This window comes from Hyperolius riggenbachi, chromosome 2 (genome assembly GCF_040937935.1).
Source record: "Hyperolius riggenbachi isolate aHypRig1 chromosome 2, aHypRig1.pri, whole genome shotgun sequence".
NCBI classification, from domain to species: Eukaryota; Metazoa; Chordata; class Amphibia; order Anura; family Hyperoliidae; genus Hyperolius; species Hyperolius riggenbachi.
Genome location: NC_090647.1, coordinates 46390284 through 46410819, shown reverse-complemented (window position 1 = coordinate 46410819; position 20536 = coordinate 46390284). Strand labels below are relative to the sequence as shown.

The window sequence follows — 20536 nt, the reverse complement described above, 5'->3', positions numbered from 1 at the left end:
TTCTGCCTCAATGTTAAGTATAGGAAAAACGCAAACCGCTCTGAAAAACGCCAGTTCAGAGCGGTTTTGCAGGCGTTTTTGTTATAGTAGCTGTTCAGTAACCGCTTTACTGTAACAATACATGAAATCTACTACACCAAAAACGTTTCACAAAACCGCAAAATGCTAGCTGAAATGCTACAGAAAAGAAGAAAAAGCGTTTCAAAATCTGCTAGCATTTTGCGGATCTGCTAGCGGTTTTTGGTGTGCACCAGGCCTTAGAGGACCATTTGAGCAAAAAAAAAAAAAATAAGCAGTTAAAATCGGACAGGTCTGCTTAAACTTGAAAAAAAAAATGCCTTACCTCGTCCGCAGTCTGGTCCGAGAAAGCCGAGAAAACAATGGCAATTTCCAGAGATACACTCCCCGTTTCCATAGCAGTTGCTGGGACAGTCGTCCACGGATTCTACGAGACACAATGTAGAGAAAAGTTACATTTACAGGATCAAGGGATCAAATTGTATCAGTGATTTCTGCAATGAGATGGGTTCATAACAGGAAGGTTTATTTTACTCTAGTAATGTTTAGCTGAAAGTTTGGTTGCGTATTGTTTTCTTAGTCCCATGTTGCGTTTTTTTTTTAACACCACAAACCTGCTGCTTTGTAGAGGCAGATGAGGCAGAGTTCCCACTATGATGGAAAGGCCTCATATCAGTGTAGCATACCTACCAATATTTTTAAACCAGAGACAGGGACACCTTTAAGACACACCTCTGGAACAGGAACAAAAGACACGCACCCACAACACCCTTAGTCACGCACACCACAAAGAATTCATAAGCAAAACATGTAGTTTTCTAATTCAAATCGCACTTCTAAACATTACTTTTACTTCACATTAATATTTGAAAACAAGAAATACATCAATTAAAAGGAGAGGGATATATTTTAGAGTCAAACACATTTTTGGGAGAAAAATGCATAGATTTACAATTTGTTCATCAGGGACAAATGGACAAGTAAATAGAGACAGAAGGATTAGGCTCCTCCCACATCCCAAAAACATACAAATAAGTTAATTGGCTTCCTTCTAAAATTGGCCCTGAGAAAGTGAGACTGTGCCTCTAAACAGTTGTAAGTTATGGCAAACTTAAAGGTGTCTTTTATCAATCGGATCAGGTTTGATGTTTTTGATGGGACCAACTGACCACGAACAATCACATAATTTATTAGATTATTGATCCTTTTTTTGGATCGATTGTATGTGAAATTATTGGATTGGTTATCATTTGTATTCCATTTAGGGGCTTAATAGATGATTTTTTCATCCTCTCTTTTCGATCACAATTATTAGTCCGGAAGGTCAATCAGTGAAATTGGATTGATAGTTGGCACCATAAGTTTGCCATAACTCCCAATCCATGGCACTGGACAGCGGCAGAGTTCTGGGATGGTTATTCCTAAATAAAGATTGAAAAGAAAGAAACAAATATTTTTTCACAATAGTCATTAAAGGTATCACCTTCGCAACTTCTGTTGTTCGGTCTTCGGATTCTCTGCATGACTAATATCAGACCACACGCAACTGGCTTCACAACTGTCAGGAGTGCCAACAGTCATTCTCACATACAGTGAAGACGGCAGTGACATATACAGGAGCACATACTCCTCGTCACCAAATAAAAAAAAAAAAGCCAAAGACTTAAAGTGAACCTCCGGACTAAAAACCTACTCAGCAGCCCTGAAAAGGCTTGGTGTTTCTTTAACTGTTTCACAGCATCAGAACTTTGTTTTTCTTACCAAAGCATTTTTAGCTGCATTTTACACTAAGCTCCACCCATCAAAGAAAACTGCCCGGGCTTTTTTCCCAGATGCTGTGCAAAGCATGAAGGGATTTCCTATGTTGTTATTCACGTTGCCTAGCAACTGGGAAGGGTGATCAGCACACAGGACAGTTGAAACTGTGTCTCATGCTCCCTTCTTTTAAAACAGGGTGGGTAAGAGATTATATTACCTATCTATTTTAATTAACATAACTAATGTAACTTAACGACAGTACGTTTGTTTAGGCTGAGGTTCCTCTAAGTCCCATCTACACGATACGATTCTTTGTGCGATTCGATTACGATTCTATTTACGATCCGATTAAATCTAACATCTCCATTGTTTTGCAATGGCAAATCGAATTGAATCGAATCGAATCACGATCGGACATGTTGGATTTAATTAGATCGTAAATAGAATCGTAATCGAATCTCACAAAGAATCGTATGGTGTAGATTGGGCTTTACAGACCCTAACAAAAGAAGATGGACATCAGGTAAGTCTCATCACTCACTGCATCTGTAAATGCTACGATCTTATTCCTTTTCGGAGTATGTATTATGCTGCAGCCACACCAGGTTTATTTTTTGGTGGCACAGTTGGATAATTATTGTTTTGTTTATGGATGTTAAGCGTCAGGAAGGGGGCTTGTGCAGGGGTGGTTAAGGTTAGGTAGGGTGTTTAAGCGCGAGGTGTGTTTAGGGTTATGCGTCAGGAAGGTTGTTTGTGGGGGTGGGGGTCACAAAGAGTGCTTGTGCAGGGGGGAGGGTTGGGCGGTGTTAGACATCAGGACGGTGTTTGTGCCGGTGATTATGGTTAGGCGTCGGGGGGGGGGGGGGGGGGTTCTGTGTGAGAGTAGGGTTAGGTTTAGCTATCCTATGTAATAATACCTTAGGGCCTATTTCCACTACACGCAGATTGGATGCAGAAAAACTGACTCCAATGACTGCCTATGGGAAAATCTGCATCAGAAAAATCGCGTTTAGTGGAAACAGGCCCATAGGTTTTCATTGGAGTCAGTTTTTCTGCATCCATTCTGCATCCAATCTGCATGTAGTGGAAATAAGCCCTAAGTGTCTCTGCATCCTGTCCCTGTGTGTGTGTGTGTGTGTGTGTGTCCCTGCTTCCAGACCTGACAGTTTGCTGTCTGTGAACCTCATTGCATTGTGGGAAATTGCACAACTTTTTCCAACTGCCAAGCAAGCAACATCTCCCTGTCTGCATATACTTTGGACAGCGTTGGGGGATGGGCAATTGGGACGCAACTGTGCACACATTGCGGGGGGGGGGGTCTAGCGGCCATGTCCGGGCCTTTTTACTAGTAGTAAGATATTAGTATGATGTTTTACTATTGAAAATTAAAAAACTTTAAATAGTAGAATATCGTTAAATGTACCAATATTCTACTATAGGCAGTTTTCCTGCGCCCGATTTTGCTTGGTGCCCTCATTTCACGTACAGCACATCCTGATCCGTATTTTTAAAACCAGGCTTCTGTGCTGGACATCCTGCTTTCCTACCAAAATGGCTGCCATGACGACGCCCCAAGAGCAGCCAACCGATATCAGAAAAATATCAAGAGAAAACAAAAATATTCAGCCACAGCTTCATCACTGGCGGCGTATCCGGGAAAGTGAGTAATTCCCAGAGCGGAGCGGCGGAGAACGCAATCCGCAGCCTATCATTTCGGAGCCCATCAGAGTTAAATAGATGTCAGGCGCAATTGTCAGGAAAATAGGGAAACGTGAAGGCAGGAACTTGTGTCTTCCATTAGAGCACTTGAGAGAGGCGAGGAGGTTACAACACCTATTAATTTATTGATCCGGCCTGCGTTCTGCAGTCAGCCTGTGTGATTGTGATCACTGGGTACACTGACCAGGCTGACCCGCGCATCATAGCCATTCATGATATTCCGTGCAGGCGCGCTGACACACATGTAATGAATTCTCAGAATGTTGTTCCACTTGTCAGATCTCTGCCTGACAGGCTCCATGTACAGCAAGTGTTGTGTGTATGAAGAAGGGCTGAGGAATATCAATTCATCATCTTTCTTGTAGGGCTGCTAATCGGATTTCATTAGGAACGCGGCGCCCCCGGGACAATTTAACGAAAAGATCCTTTATCCTGGCTTGTTAGTCACTGAAAGACATTAAAAGGGGACTACGAGCAGCGATCCAAACAGACATAGATGCTTTAGCTTTGTACATAGACTAGATAAATGTTCATTGCCATGTGAACTATGGACCTGATGCGTAAAGCAGCGGTAGATTTGGCGTGCGCAGGCAACAGCAATTTTTGCGGCACTAATAGTAGGGGCAGTGCGCTCACCCTATTAGCCCTACATGCGTTGCTGGGGTTATGCATGTGTTGCTATGGTAACGCACAATACATGCACCCATAGCAACGTGTGCATTACCCCAGTAACGCATGTTGTGCAACTAGGGTAATGCTTGCTGCCCCCTCACCTTTAGGACCAATAAAATTGCCATCCACTACCTGCATACAGCAATTTTACTGCAGCTTCAATGTGTCAGGACCCATCGACCCTGGAAGTTATTATATTATTAACAACAAATGGCACAAGTAAGCAGCTACTATGGCTTTAATTCAGTAAGTACTACCGCATGCAGTAAAGTATAAAACAAATGATTTTAACGAACATTTTCCGAAATGTCAATTCACTAATGCTACATACACACTTGAGATAAAAGTCTTTGGAAAAGGCAAGCTCACAGACCAATTTTACCCCATTCCATTTAGTATGAGAGCCATACCTACACAGTCTATTCTATGGAGCTGCACTCCACATCAGGTAAAAATCTTTTCAAGATGCTACACACACAGATGCTGTACACAAAGATGCTGTACACATGCAACAGATCAGTATCTGCAAAAGATCAGTTCCTGAAAAAGATTTGTTCCTGCAAAATGCATTCATAGTCTGATATCTGCAGATCCTCATACACACCTTGTTTAACAGACATTCATCTGCATATCTGACAATCATCTGCAGATCCATCCTGGTGGATCTGATCTGCAGATGAATGTCTGTTAAACAAGGTGTGTATGAGGATCTGCAGATATCATAGACTATGAATGCATTTTGCAGGAACGGATCTTTTTCAGGAACTGATCTTTTGCAGATACTGATCTGTTGCATGTGTACAACATCTTTGTGTGCAGCATCTTGCAAAGATTTTTATCTAATGGAGAGTTCAGCTCCATAGAATAGGCTGTGTAGAGCAGGGGTCTCAAACTCAATTTACCTGGGGGGCCGCAGGAGGCAAAGTCAGGATGAGGCTGGGCCGCATAAGGAATTTCAGAATCGCGGCGCATCGCCGCCTCTGCCCGCCCCTCTCACTCTTCCTTCACAGAGAGGGGCGGGGAGAGGCTGAAAGCTCTGCCCCTTCCAGGAAATGCCGTCGGATTGCCCCCCGGGCGATTTGGGGGGTCTGCAGCCCTCGTTTAGCGGCGGGGATGCGGCAGATTACTTGGGAGCACTGAAGCGAACTATAAGGAAGCTTTTGCCGGCGAGGGCCACAAAGTATTGTATCGAGGGCCACAAATGGCCCGCGGGCCGCGAGTTTGAGACCCCTGGTGTAGAGTATGGCTCTCATACTGCATGGAAGGGGGTAAAATTGGTCTGTGATCTTTCATTTTCCAAAGACTTATCTCAAGTGTATATGTAGCCTTAGGCTGTTAATGCATGAAAACTAAAATTACCGAACTATGAGGTAAATACCTCATAAATGTCAATTCACAAAGAGTAGCGCAGGAGGTAAAACAAGTGAGATGTTCGGTATCTCCAGCCTGGAGCTGCCGGTAACTAACAGCCATTTTGTAGTTATAAAAGGGAGGAAACAGAGCAGAGAATGGGTGGAAACTAGACACGAACCCAAAGTTTCTCTAGATTAGACCATATAAAGACGCCTAATGAGAAAACGCCTTATTCTTTCTCTGGATGAACCATGATGTGAGGAGATGACCAGAACGTAGATCAATAAGAACCTTCAAGAACAAGTTTCTCCTCCATTCTAGAGTTGTTCGATCCACCAGCGATTCCAGTGGAGGACTGCAGGACGGAGCAGAGCATGGAGGTGAAAGCCGTGTCGGAAACAGACAGACAGCCCCCCTTAATCCCCAGTGACCTCCATATCCCGTGTTTGAAAGCCGCTAAGTCTAAGCAGAGGCGAGCTCCACACATGGTACGTATTAGCCCTGAAACTCAAGCCTCCAAACTTGGCTTTCTCTGAGTGCCGAGTGCTCCCATTAAGTGGCTCCTGACAAAGTAGATGTGTCCGATTCAGATGGAACGCCGAGAAAGCGGAGCGCGCAGGGAACAAAGAATAATCCCCCTATTAGGGCATTTAGTGCAAATCCGAAAATGTGCATGTAATATTTCGCATATGCTTTTAAGAGCGGGTCTCGCTGTACGCCGAGGGCGGCGAAGATGAAAACGTCGCAGTGGAAGTGCCATTAATAGCTCGGGACTGTACCGATATTACGACCTGGACTTTTATCCCCGCAGCTGCTGCCAAGTGGTGGAGGCCTGGCAGGCGCTCCCTAGATGTGGCAATGAGGTTACAATCCCGGTTGTCTTACGCATGTTGCGGAACAGAATTTCACATTACTGTGCCTAAAAAGCTTAGTAAAAAAAAATAACGTTCTGCAAATAAAGGAAGATGGAAGTTACATCGATTTACAGATCCTCCTTTTCTGTCACTACGATCGGAAACTGGAAAAAGTTAGAAACAGAAAAGAAGGATATTTTTGCTGGCTAGTAATATTCTGAGGCTTTAATTTACTTAGGGTGCTACTTACAGGGGCGTTGCTAGCCCCAAAGATCAGTGGCACTTGCCCCGGATCTATTCTGTGGTGCCCCGGATGTCCCCCAGGCAGAGTAGAGCCACCACAGCACCCAGCATGGCACCACACAGTACCCAGCATGCCCCACAGAGGCACCAGAGCACCCAGCATGGCATTACAGCATCCAGCAAGCACCAGAGGAACCATAGCATCCATCATGGCACCAAAGCGCACAGCAATGGGGGTATGCTGGGTACTATAGTGCCTCTATGTGGGCATACTGACTGCTGTGGTGCCATGCTAGATGCTGTGATGCCTTTATGGGGGCATACAGACAGTTGTGGTTCTTCTAAGGGAGCATGCTGAGAGTTGTGGTGCCTCCATGGAAGCATGGTAAGGGGTACAGTAGCAGGTCAGGGAATGCTATGGAGGGGACTGGCAGCAGGGCAGCTCACTCAGCAGAAAGCCAGACCAGCCAGATAACTTTATGTGATATGCTACATTTTTGTTTTGTATTAATGAAGAGGAGGGCATCATCCAACATTTTGCTGGGTAGGCCTACTTGAATCGCTGTTAAGTTCATGTAAATTTGGCTCCACCCATGACCACACCCACATTCCAGTGCAGGGCTATACCCATCTGTCGACTGGAGTGCCCGAAAGTCACCCGGATCTCTTAGAATCATAGGACTCCTTCGTCATACACCCCCCCCCCGTGGCTACTTAGCTACTACGTTACTTCGGTTATTTACCAAACCAGCAGTAATAGTTCGGTAATATACTAAAAAATATTGCTTCAGTTCACTAAAGTGATTTTCGCAACTATTTTCTTGAGGAACGGCAATTTTTCAAGCAACGAGTGGTTGTTTCCACAATACGATGTGGGTACAGGACCGCGATCACGTGAACAACATTACGTAACAACCATCACGGCAGATCGGATCTTTAAGATCCCCATCAACTCTGCGCAATGTACCGCCAATTTCCTGCTCATAATTGTCGTGTAATGTCACGTGAGATCGGAAGCAGGAAGAGGAGTCGCTGGACACTTTTCGTCAAGGGGATGTCGTTGGACCCTTCGGGTGGTGAGTATTCATCGTTGGACCCTTCGGGTGGTGAGTATTCAAGCTTAAGACCTGCTTGGTAATATAAAAATGTCACCAGCTGTAGGTCTTGCAATCAGCTGTGATTCTTCTCTTAGAAGTGGTCTGCATGAGCCATTCCTGTTTCAGTCTTGTGAGTAAAAAGAATGCTGCATCCCTTTAGAGGTGCATGCATACCATGAGAGGGCCCTTTTCTGTGTATCAGTATATAGGTCTGCACATCTAAAGGGATACAGAAAAGCCTCTTTGAATGAATCCTCCTCCTTCTGGTTTTTTTCCTGCCTGATGTCCCGCCCAGCAGTGCATCAGAGCAAATGGGGTGAGTAGCATGACTGTAAGGCTCTTCCTATTGGCTGTCTCTTTTGTCTGTCCAGTTTACCACATACTGACTGCCAACAGCTCCAGGCTGCTCTTAAAGTACCGAACACAATAACTTCTTTTACCACTCTAATCTTTGTGAATTAATATTTATTTAGGTATTTACCTCACTAGTCTGTCATTTTACTTGCGGTAACAGCCTTAGTGAAATGGTGTTTGTCAGGATGTTCGGTAAAATTGGCTGTTAATACTTAGTGAACTGAAGCCATAGTGTTAAGTGAATTGTTCTATATAAAAGACTATTCCCTGGCATGAGATGGCCAATGAGGTGTGAATTATTCTAGCCTCTATGCAAATTGCATGCAGCTTGCAACTGGGAAATCAAAAACACTTCCTGAGGAAGCGGGATCGGAACCAGTGAAACGCGTCGTCATAGGTGCATTGATAAAATGTATACCTACTTTTGTGGTTTGTTCTTGAAGGAGGTAAGATGTACCAACTCCTAATTTACATACCGGTACTTAATTATTAGGTATTCAGGGTGCCTTCAACATTATTCTTTACATTATCCTGACAATATTGATTGGGCCATTTCCAGGCTGCATACAATCTGCATGCATCCCTGAAGTTATTAGCATCTACCTTAGCCCATATGTCTACGTGTGGAGCATGGACTCCTTTTCTTACACATCACATCTGGAAGTATCTCCCCTCGTATACCATCATACCCTCGTTTGGGAGGACATTTATTGTGTGAACTGGATTATTTTTGGCCTCGGAAGAAGTGGAACTGATGTGATACGAAACGGGCATGTGGCCCTCATAAAAAGTTGTTTGTCGGGCATTCCACATATGTTTCTATGAACCTTTATGGGGAAACAAATGTTTATTGGACATTTATGTGAGGTTTTAAATCTTGTTTGAACTAATTTTTTTTTAAATATATATATATATACAGAGTGAGGAGAATCACTTAAAGGAGACTCAGAAGTGAGTTTAAAAATGGCTTTTTACCTTATATTCAACACAGGCATGTTTGCCCCTACTAAAACGCAGCAGAACGAGGGGTATTTACCCCCCAAATCCCCTCCCTGGTGCCCGGGGAGCGCTTCCTGTTGAGGCAGAGCTAATGGCTGTAGCTCTGCCTCTCAGCGCGTCTATGAATGCTGATCGCCGCCTCTCCCCGCCCCTCTCAGTCTTCCTTCGCTGAGAGGGGCGGGGGAGAGGCGGAGTTCCACCGCTGAGAGACGGGGCATGGAGGCAGAGCTGCGGCTCATAGCTCTGCCTCCAACAGCAGCAAAATCCACGACCTAGGTTGGCTCTCTATATTTGATATGTTCAATTGTAATCTTGCATTCCTTTTGTAAATCTGTCATCAATATACACTCTCTTTTGTATTACAGATATTATGTAGTGTACCCTGCATGCACTCAGGGGTTTTCGGTTTCTGTTATTTATTGTTGGCCCTTGGGCCCTTGGCCTGAAAATTTCAACAAACATTCTCTGTTAAAAAGAAAAAAAAAAGTCGTGGATTTTGCCGGGGGGCGGGGGGTATCATGGAAGAGGGGGATTTGGGGGGTAAAGACCCCTCGTTCTGCCGCGGGATAGCGGCGTTTTAGCAGGGGCAAGCATGCCCCAGCAGAAATATCCATCTCTTGTCTCTCTTCTAATTCTCCCCATTGTTTCTAAAGTCCCGTACACACCCCCAGCATGAATCAAGACACAGAACATTTATATTGTGCTTTTCTCCTGGTGGACCCAAAGCGCCAGAGCTGGAGCCTCTAGGGCGTGCTCTATAGACAGTAGTAGTGTTAGGCCCAAAGACTCCTTGCTGAATAGGTGCTGGCTTACGGAGCAGGAACAGCTGAGAATTGAACCCAGGATGCCTGTGTTAGAGGCAGAGCCCTTGATCATTACACTATCCAGACGGGAGACAGTGTGAGTTGCAGATGCAACCGATGATGCATTTTGTTCCATCGTGTGTGGCACTTAAATGAACAATAAGTGTCACATAGCAGGCAGGGCAAGTGAGAAAAACAATGTTCGTGGTTGAGATGACCCATTGGGTGGACCGCTTGACGATGCACTGGAGGGATTGGGGATGCTGTACACATGCTGGATTCTCAACAGAGGTGGTTGTTACCATCCGCCAGGGCCAAGTTAACGCTAGCGTGTTCAAACAACCATAACAATTTTCTTTAGGCAACATTTATTCTAAGGGCCTGTTTCCACTAGGGCTGAATTTGGCAGTAATCTACAGTGTTTTCCCGCAGGCGAGCTGGGCAGGGAAGCACTGCTCCTCCTCCTTTTCAGACCTCCACTGTGTGGTATAATTCACCACGCCCCACTCCCCAGCTACTATGTTACTACATCTAGATGGGTGTGGCTGGGAGAATCATAATGGAAGAAACGGAAGTCAGGCGCTGTAACATAGGCGTTTTTGTAATAGAATCATTGCAGGATCTGATTAAAGTGGGATAAAACTGACATTACATTCAATAAAAATGTCTTACTTTTTTATTACCCATACAGTTACCAAATTTGTTTCTGTGCACAATATTGTCTGTCTGTAATTACTAATCCCCAAAGTACAGCTTAACTGCTCTGAAAGCTGCTATTGCATTTTATTGCATAGCTGCTATATTTATATACTAAAAATCTATCTAGGGATCACTTATCAGCTCAGTACTGCTCAGTTTCGGCAGTTTCCTAATGATTACTAAATGTATCTGACAAAGGAAAGTAAACAAAAGATAATGTTACCACCTCTTAGGGTGGGCCCAGAAGCTTTCATCTGAAGCAAGTAGCTTCCCACTGAACAAGAAAGTGCCTTGTTTAACTGTTTGAATGCTGTTCTGCTACGCTTTTTGTGGTAGGAGACTTTATGCTGTAAATAATCTTTTAGAGCAAAGAGGAAACGCGGAGTTGCATACCACTTTAAAACACTGATGTTTCATAACGGGCTATTTGATGTTAGCCTGACCACCTCCAAAAGGATCACGGTCAGTTTATTTTTGTGAGTGGAGTTCCCTTTTAGCATCAGCTAATCTTTCTCTGCGGAAGTCCGGAGCTCCTATGACACGAGTGACCTTGTTTATTGTGTCCCTATAATATGATTCCTCTACAATGAGAAGCAGGCCATCGGCGGAGAAGGCCGGGCTCTGGGGACTTCTTGCTGTGCGGGATATTAGCATAGCAGGTAGGTTTGCGCTATTCTCTTATCTGGAATAATACAATAAGCAGCTTGCTGGGGAAGAGGCTTCATTCAATAACGTTCTTTCTTCACATAGCGGGCCCTGACAGAACGCCGCGCCCTTGGCTGAGGTATCCATTCTCACTCTCTCCGCAGCGCCGCTTCACAAATGGAATGTTTTCCATTTCGCTTGCATATCGGGTATAAATGGGGATCAGAATCTCGTTAATTTCCTTCTCAAGGATTTTCTCTCAGTCTCGGAGAAAGGCTTAAGTAATGTTTGTTTCTGACTTGTCATTTCTGTCAATACTGGCAGAGCCCCGCTCATAATCCCTTCCCACAACCCCTCGATTTCACCATACAAAAAGTATGAAATATTACAAATACATTTTCCATATTTCTAGGGGATTCCACCTGTTGGCTATAGGAGTTTATCATTTTGTAACTAGGACTTACTTTATTATTATTGTACATACTAGTAGTAAAAAGGCTCGCCCTTAAAGTGAACCACAGACGAAGCACCCTCATGTATTTTACCATATAGAACAGTGGGAATATTAGAGAAAACAACCACCCTGCTCTCTGTTTCATTCTGCACTGCACAGCTTGTTTCTTATCAGACCTGATAAAATCCCTGACTGAGCATTCAGTATGGCTTTGCTTTAATGACTGACCTATAATGATTCCTGAGCAGAGCCAGCAGGGGGCAGGCTTGGACTTGAAAAGACATGAGAGAACACAGACTGAGCTATAAATATTCCTGAGCAAAGCCAGACTGAATGACCAGTCAGGGATTTTATCAGGGCCGATCAGAACCAAGCTGTGCAGTGCAGAATGAAACAGACAGCAGGGTAGGTGTTTTCTCTAATGCTCCCACTGATATATATGGTAAAATACATGAGGGTGCTTCGTCTCTGGTTCCCTTTAAATAACTGTTGCTGGGCTATTAGACACGTGCCGAGCTCGCACAACCTCGTCACCCATGCGCGCTCCGTTACCCCCCCCCCCCACCCCCCCCCACCCCCGCATAGCCAGGTCCTGATACCCAACAGGCAACATGAGTTGTTAGGTGTGTACGCACCTTATGACACTACTGCAGCCGGAATAATCAGCAGGGCTGTCAGGCAACTGGTATTGTTTTCAAGGAAATAAATATAGCAGCCTCCATATACTTCTCACTTCAAGTTCCCTTTAAAGTGGACCTGAACTCTTGCACAGGACAGAAGAAAAAGAGAGAGAAATCCACTCTGTACGTATTTAGAGAGTGTCTAATGCCTCCTCATCTGTGACTACTCACCAGTATAATTTGATCTCTCAGCTGTGTGAGCTGGATGCCTCGGCAAAGCAGCCAATTTGTAAAGACAGGAGGAAATAACCTGTGTCTGCTTCAGTGAAAGCATGAAGTAGATACACTGCAGCTTTATTGTATAATTTGTATCAGCTGTAAAATGTTTTTTCTGTAAAGGATATTATGCTATTGCGTATATTTTAGTGCAAAGAGGAAGTTCTGAGTTCAGGTCCGCTTCAATGTGCAGTAATCCTGGAAAGAGGTTCTACCTTTCCTGCTTTTCTGTCCAATATCAGAAAAAAGTATAAATATTTTGACTCTGGTTGTATTTGAAAAAGAAATTGCATTCGTATTGAATAAGCAAACAGAGCAGAGGCACTCAGAACGCTAACGAGGAAGGGGCTTTCATTAGTAAATGCGCAGCACGGCTTTGATGTCAACCACCTCTTCGCGTTAGAGAAAATTATCCGGAACCAAATCAATCCTTGTTAACCTGGCCTGATCAAAGGCAAGAAACACACACTGGCTCCAGTGTAGACTGCAGAGAAGCCGGTCAACAGGAAGACAAGTGCGTATTACCCAGATATTAGCGTCGCGCCTGCAGTGTATTACAGCCATTATCTGCACTGGAGTGTTTACCAGCTAACATCTGAAAACACCTAATGTCTGCTGTTTGATCAATCTCTCGCCGCTGCTATTTGCTTTGATTATATTTCCACAGATGCAAATGCAACACATTAAAACGCAACAGCCAAGAGGCAAAGAGCTCTGGCATGAATACCGGCGGCAGCAGCCGGGGCCTGGCAGAGATCAGCTCTGTTACAGGGAGGGCAGCGAAGCTCCAGGAGACAAATACTAGGCATTAAAGGACACCCGAGGTGAAAATAATGAAATAAACAACTGTATCTATCCTTCTCCTAAAAATGACTTTTTAATATATTCCACAGTTTTATATTTAAATCTACTTTACTGGTTTATTGTTTTTGCTCAATGACACATTCATTAAAGTACGCCAGAGCTAAAAATCTATGAACTATTTTTTATTTTATTGATATATTTATATATTTTTATTGACCCTTTTTATCTCTTTCCTGCTCTCAGAAGTCCTTTTCTGCTAGGAAAGTGTTTTATAGTTATTTCTTATCAGTGAGGGTCACACTGTAATCTGGAAAGAAATTGTTAATGATAAAATAGCTTACTTCAAATGAAGAAAGCAGCTTGCATGAGGTAAAACAAATTAGTCATTCAACACTTAACAGATAATGTGTCTTGTGGGTCTTTGCTCACTTCCTCAGATCAAGACACAGTGGTCTGCAAACAAAAGAATCATACAGAGGCGCATAGTAACTTCAAATAAAATTAAAATCTCTAATAATAAAAAATCCAGACTGGAAGGGGGCTGGCGCAGTCTGAACCCATCTGAGATGATTGCAGCCTAAAGCACAGGCAGTAAGCGGTAAAGAAAGTGGCCAGTGGCGACAATTTATTTGGCACCAGCTAATTTAGGTGTTTGTACATAGACAACAGGGGCGTAACAATAGCATGGTGTGTGTGTGCGTGTGTTTGTGTGGTGGGGGGGGGGGGAGGGTTGTGAGCTAAGGGGGCCCTGTTATTGGGCGCAGAGTAGCGGCATATTTTAACTCGTCTTGGTGGTGGGACAGGTCCTCCTCAGTCCTCTGTGTAGCCTATAACCATGCGGTTCCCGATGCCTGCCGTGTGTCGGGCCCTGAAAGGTGATAGGCTGCACGGTGGAAAGACAGGAGTGAAGAGGACCTGTGCTACCGCTGAGATGAAGTAAAGTAAGAGACTTCGCCGTGGCTGCTCTGCAAGATCGGAGGGGCGGGGGAGGAAGAGTCCGGGAGCTGCACACATGGTAGGTTTGAGGGGGCAGCGCACACAAGGCACTATTTCTTTTTCCAATTAGCCCACAAAGATGTGGTGGTGGAGGGATCTGATAGACAAATAAGAAGTCTACAAAAATCAGCCTACACCGAAACATTTGCGCCTGGACAGGAGTTTTAAATAAAATAGACTATAGTCTTCCATCTCCAAGCGTTCTCTTCCTCCGAGCCGGCACAGCAGCGTTGTGCATTCTACACCATTCTCTCTGCTCCCCGGCAGTCCGCGTTCGTTGCTGAAATTTTTAGGAAGATGGTAGATCAGTACATAGTCGTTATTCTTTCTGGCTGGCGGCTTCCAGGGAACGTTCTGTGAGACGGTATTTGGACGGCATGTGGGAGCCGTAAACGCAGGGAGCGCCAAGAGCTCCGGCTGTGAGTTATTGCAACAGCAGAGTCCAAATCTGCTTCCCTCCGTGGGGGATGAAGGGGCTGGAGGACATACTTTGTACATCCAAACATTGTGTTCTCGTACAAATCACCGGGTGCACAATCATATATTCCCATAAAAAGCCCAAGGATACCTTCTACTTCCAAATCCTGCAGCTCTTCTAAGTGGCACGTTTCACAATTAACAACAGGCTGAAGAATAGTCAGGCAGCAGTGAAGAGGCACCCCACCAAGTATGAAAGTACACCTGCACTACAACTAAAACTGAATATAGTAGAGTAACAGTGATTCGAAACACAAAGTAACCAGAAGTCTGAACCACCCAGTGCATATCGCCAGCAGTACTCAAAGTGGTGCAAGCCAACTTCTTTTAGGCTGTTTGTGGGCTCTGCTGTGCTTAAAGAGGAACTCCAGTGAAAATAATGTAATAAAAAAGTGCCTAATTTTTACAATAATTATGTATAAATGATTTAGTCAGTGTTTGCTAATCGTAAAATCTTTCTTCTCACTGATTTACATTCTGACATTTATCACATGGTGACATTTTTACTGCTGGCAGGTGATGTCAGTGGAAGGAGATGCTGCTTGCTTTTTTTTGGCAGTTGTAAACAGCTGTTATTTCCCACAGTGCAACAAGGTTCCCAGTGTGATGTCAGTACCTCAGTGCCGTGAGGCCCTGACATCATTTGTGGGAGGGGTTTTACCACAATATCAGCCATACAGACCCCCCCTGATAATCTATTCAAGCAAAGGAAAAGATTTCTCATGTAAAAGGGGGTATCCGCTACTGATTGGGATGAAGTTCAATTATTGGTCGGAGTTTCTCTTTAAAGATTGGATTTTGCGGCTCCCTCAAGGTTAATAGAACTATCAGTTACTATATTGTAACATTTAATACATAGATCATGGTATGTCTATAGAGTGGGGTATAGCGCTATATTGGCTAGGCCTATTTTTCACATTAAGTCTCAAGCAACCAGAAAGTACACTTCTGGTATCAGCCAATCCCCATTGGTGCTGGATAACTGAGACTCTACTGTGCATGCAGCCTCATATCAATATGATGAAGACTCACATGGAAGAAATGGATTTTCCATGCATTGGAGGTAAAGCCACCTCCTTGTTATCTATACCATAGAAGTTAAAGGGACACTGTAGGGGGGGGTCGGGGGGAAAATGAGTTGAAGTTACCCGGGGCTTCTAATGGTCCCCCGCAGACATCCTGTCCCCGCGCAGTCACTCACTGATGCTCCGGCCCCGCCTCTGGTTCACTTCTGGAATTTCAGACTTTAAAGTCAGAAAACCACTGCGCCTGCTTTGCCGTGTCCTCGTTCCCGCTGATGTCACCAGGAGTGTACTGCGCAGACACAGACCATACAGGGCTTGCGCTGTGCGCTCTTGATGACATCAGCGGGATCGAGGACAAGGCAACGCAGGCGCAGTGGTTTTCTGACTTTAAAGTCAGAAATTCCAGAAGTGAACCGGAGGCGGGGCCAGAGCATCGGTGAGTGGCTGCGCGGGCACAGGATGTCTGCGGGGGACCATTAGAAGCCCCGGGTAAGTTCAGCTCATTTTCCCCCGACCCCCCTACGGTGTCTCCTATCAAACCACTTCAGTCCGGTATAATGGAAAGGGAAGCAAGGGAGAAGTGACAGCTGGGCCAGCCAGCACACATGTGGTGCGCTTCAGCTGGGGTTTGTAGGTTCATGGAGAGCGAAGTCTAGGGCAGGGCTTTTCAACCTCCACTAATTGTACCACTTTTATCTCATGAAAATTTTCAAGTTCTACCAGTGTGGCACTACGCAGTAGAGCAGACCCAATTGGGCTCAGCTGATTTTCCCCGAGTGGCGAGCCGCTACTGCACATGGACACAGATTGACAAGCCCTGACAAGGAGAACTTCTGGGAAGGCGGTGAGGTTCCCAGCACGAGATCCTCTCTAGCACTTTCTTCTTAAATAAGGGGGCATGTGGGAGGGAAAAATAAGGGGGCATGTGGGAGGGAAAAAAGAGGCATTGGTGGGGAAAAATATTGATAGTCTACAGATAATACAGCCAATAAAGGTAGCCTTTTCAGTTCCTCCCTCCTTTTCAATATAGGTATCCTCCCCCCACCACCACAGAGCTTGGCAGTGACTCACTACAGAGAGTTTGACTCCCGCTCGTTTGCTCCTTGCTGTGCAGCCATGCGGATTAGTTCCGACCAGCAGCAGACCTGCCTCAGTAAAGAGACAGCCAGGCAAACGGTGCACAGTGACGGCGCGTATACTTTGAATACAGGAAGTGAGAAGTGCTGTTGCTTCCTTTATTTGAAGTATACATGTCGTCACTGTGAGGTGCAAGCGAAGGGGGCCTGAACATTGTGGAGGTAGGACGGAATCAGGACAAACCGTAAGCGTGCAATTAAGAGGCGCAGAAACCAGGTGCGTACCACCTTGCCAACAGCAAAGTACCACTGGTGGTACACGTACTACAGGTTGAAAAGCCCTGGTCTAGGGTACCAGGATATCTGTGCCTATAGGCTCCAGTGAGGTAAAGCACACAAACAAAAAATAAATGTCAGCATGAAATGATGGGAAGTTGATGGAAAACCAGAGCGTTTGTAACAAGGAGGCAGTTCTGGGGACCTCCCTTGAAGGGTACAACAACTTGCTCTGAAGTTTGATGAGTTCTCCAAGTGGAGAAGCTACTTGTCCTCCAGAGGTGTCTTTTGCTGGCTAAGGCTTCTGTTTGATGCAGACACCCCGCTCTCCGGGCTTTGATGTGTTTGGCAGGCAGGGAGAGCACATTGTGGGTTCACCGGCTGATCTGAGCACTTATCTCGTCGTCTTGTTCTGACGTTTCATTTTTTTTTACATTTAAAGCAGAGGAAAAGCTTCAACTCTGATTTTCTCCCGTTACTCTGAATTTTGTCGGGCTGCTTTGAAAGCATGACCTGATGGCTACGCGCTTTTGTTCCAGGGAGCTTGAGCTGGGCTTTGCCGCTGCAACATGAAAACACTCGGAAATTAGCGTTCAACTTTCATGTGCGGGAAGGAAATGGTTTAAGGGGAAATGCAGTAACAAGGACACCTACCTGACTCTAATTAGGCTGTTTTGCAGAAGGAAGGAAAAAGAAATAAAATTCCTGAGATCGAATACGTTTTTCAAAGCAATTCAGCTTTCAGTACTGTCCTTGATACAAATCCATTTTTACTTTCACTATTGCCACCAGAGGTCAGTGTTATACTGGAGGTCAGTGTTGTACCGCGTTTCTCGGGATTCACCCGCTTCTTCAGGTAAACAGAGCAAGTGTCTTATCTCCCTGCAGCATGAGTGAGGGATGTCTATAGAGGAGGTCAGTGTTATACTGGAGGTAAGTATTATACTGCGTTTCTTGGTATTTACTCACTTCTTCAGATTAACAACACAGTGTCTTATCTCCCTGCAGCATGAGTTAGGATTGCCTGTGGTGGTGGTCAATGTTGGTAGGCAGGTTCTGTTCATTAACTAGGAGCCCGTCTCCAGCTCCCTACCTAGCCTACTGAATACAACAGGAAGACGTAGATCATGGTAAAGGGGAACTTCACCCTAAACAAACATACTGTCATTAAGTTACATTAGTTATATTAATGAAAAAAAAAAAATCGGTAATATAATCTTTCCACATTTTAAAAGAACAGGCAAATGTTTGTGATTCATGCAGGCTGCCATCTTTGTCATGGGGGCAGCCATCTTTTTGGTTGTAAGGAGGTGACAAGGTGACAAGGAGACACAGTTCCAACTGTCCTGTGTCCTCCCAGCTGCACACGCTAGGCTTCAAATGTCAAATTCAAAATACAATTAAAAAAAACAAATTTGCACCAAAACAGCATAAGGAGCATCAGAAATCCCATCATGCTTTGCAAAGCATCAGGGGGGAAATGCCCGGGCAGTGTTGTTCTGTGCAGCTAAAAATGAGGCTTATGTAAGAAAAACAAAGTTCTGATGCTGTGAAACTTAAAGAAACACCAAACCTTTTCAGTGCTGCCGAGCAGATTTTTAGTCTGGAGGTGCACATTAAGCTCTCATACCCCTTTCTCATTCTCAATAGACATAAAGGGCCTACTAGAATGCCCATGATCCCAAAAAGTGCAACGCTGATGAAAGTAAATGGGGGTAAAACCACACCCGCGATTTGGCCAAATTGCAACTGCGGTGCATGCAGCATTTCTGCAGCGACTGTCCTCCAATGCAAGACATAGGAGCACTGCAAAATAAAAGGATGTGGAGGGGGAAGATTTGGGGCCCATTTTTTGCTTCAGGTACACTTTAAAGGATACCCGAAGTGACATGTGACATGATGATATAGACATGGGTATGTACATTGCCAAGCACACAAATAACTATGCCGTGTTCCTTTTTTTTTTCTTTCTCTGCCTGAAAGAGTTAATGATCAGGTATGTAAGTGGCTGACTCAGTCCTGACTCAGACAGGAAGTGACTACAGTGTGACCCTCACTGATAAGAAATTTCCCTTTTTACCTCTTTCTAGCTCTCAGAAACCATTTTCTGGTAGGAAAGGGTTTTATAGTTGGAATTTCTTATCAGTGAGGGTCACACTGTAGTCACTTCCTGTCTGAGTCAGGACTGAGTCAGCCACTTACATACCTGATATTTAACTCTTTCAGGCAGAGAAAGAAAAAAAGAAACACAGCATAGTTATTTGTGTGCTAGGCACTGTACATACACATGTCTATCTCATCATGTCACATGTCAGTTCGGGTATCCTTTAACCAAAATACAGGATTATTCAAATAAACACAATTTCTCTGCAGTGGTTCTTCCAAGAGAGAATCTTCTATTTCTGTTCTTACACTTTTTATAACTGCGGTTTGCTATGCTCATAAAATAGCGCAGTTGGTGTGAATAATGGAGGAGTTGATCCCGCCAGCTTCTGCAGGAAGAGCTCTGTACAATCCTTCCCGCGCAGCACTCAGCGGTGCCCCAGCTGAACGGGTCAGGCGGCCCCGCGCCCTGCACTCAGGTTTATTGGCAATGCAGGACTCCAGTGAAAATAAAGATGATGGCTCCTTAAAAAGCCATCTGCCTGTTTATTAGTGTGTTTCACAGGCTGGTGTCCCTGACCTCTGCCTCCCTCCGCCCGTCACTCGCTCCGCACACTAAATACATCCACTGAGGTAAAATTCCACTATTGTCCAGAACAAAAACCCAGCTTTCCGTACGGCAAGGAATAAAAGAAGAACTGCAGTGAACAGAACACAATGAATAAAATGGCTTATTTTTGCACAATATTCATTTATAAATTAGTCAGTGTTTCCCCATTGTACAATTTTTCCTCTGCCTGATTTACAGTCATCGATTCATCACAGGTGGAAATCTCTTTAGTTCTGTCAGGTGCATCTCTGCAGAATGTTTGTTTTTGAGAATTCCGAAGCCCCCGAAAATAACGTCTGGTCTCCCAGAATGCTCTGGGAGGAGAATTCCACATAATTAACAGCCTAGGCTAAGCCTCACTGTGTGGTTATGGCAACATACCAATATACAGCATATATTGATCGATATAGAAAGTGTTTCTGTTGCTGAACCAGAAAAATCACAATAAAAGCGGATATCCTGAATCATTTATTGCAATCTACTATATGTCACTACAGTGTCTCTTTAAACTGGCCCTGTAGGGGAGGGATATGAAGGCTGACCTTCCTCCCTATCCCCCTAACAAGGCAAAATTGTGGAAACACACAGTGGCATAGCCGACAGCA

General features: G+C 44.6%; 1 protein-coding gene across 21 annotated transcripts in view; it reads right to left on the bottom strand.

Annotated features, from left to right (window-relative positions):
- TENM4 (teneurin transmembrane protein 4) overlaps positions 1–20536 on the bottom strand; it is a 1797006-nt gene that overhangs the window by 208633 nt on the left and 1567837 nt on the right. For all 21 annotated transcript variants that reach the window (XM_068266709.1, XM_068266713.1, XM_068266710.1 and 18 more), the window contains one exon: positions 344–445. In XM_068266709.1, the coding sequence (XP_068122810.1) occupies positions 344–445 (102 nt within the window). The remainder of the gene's footprint in view (positions 1–343; positions 446–20536) is intronic.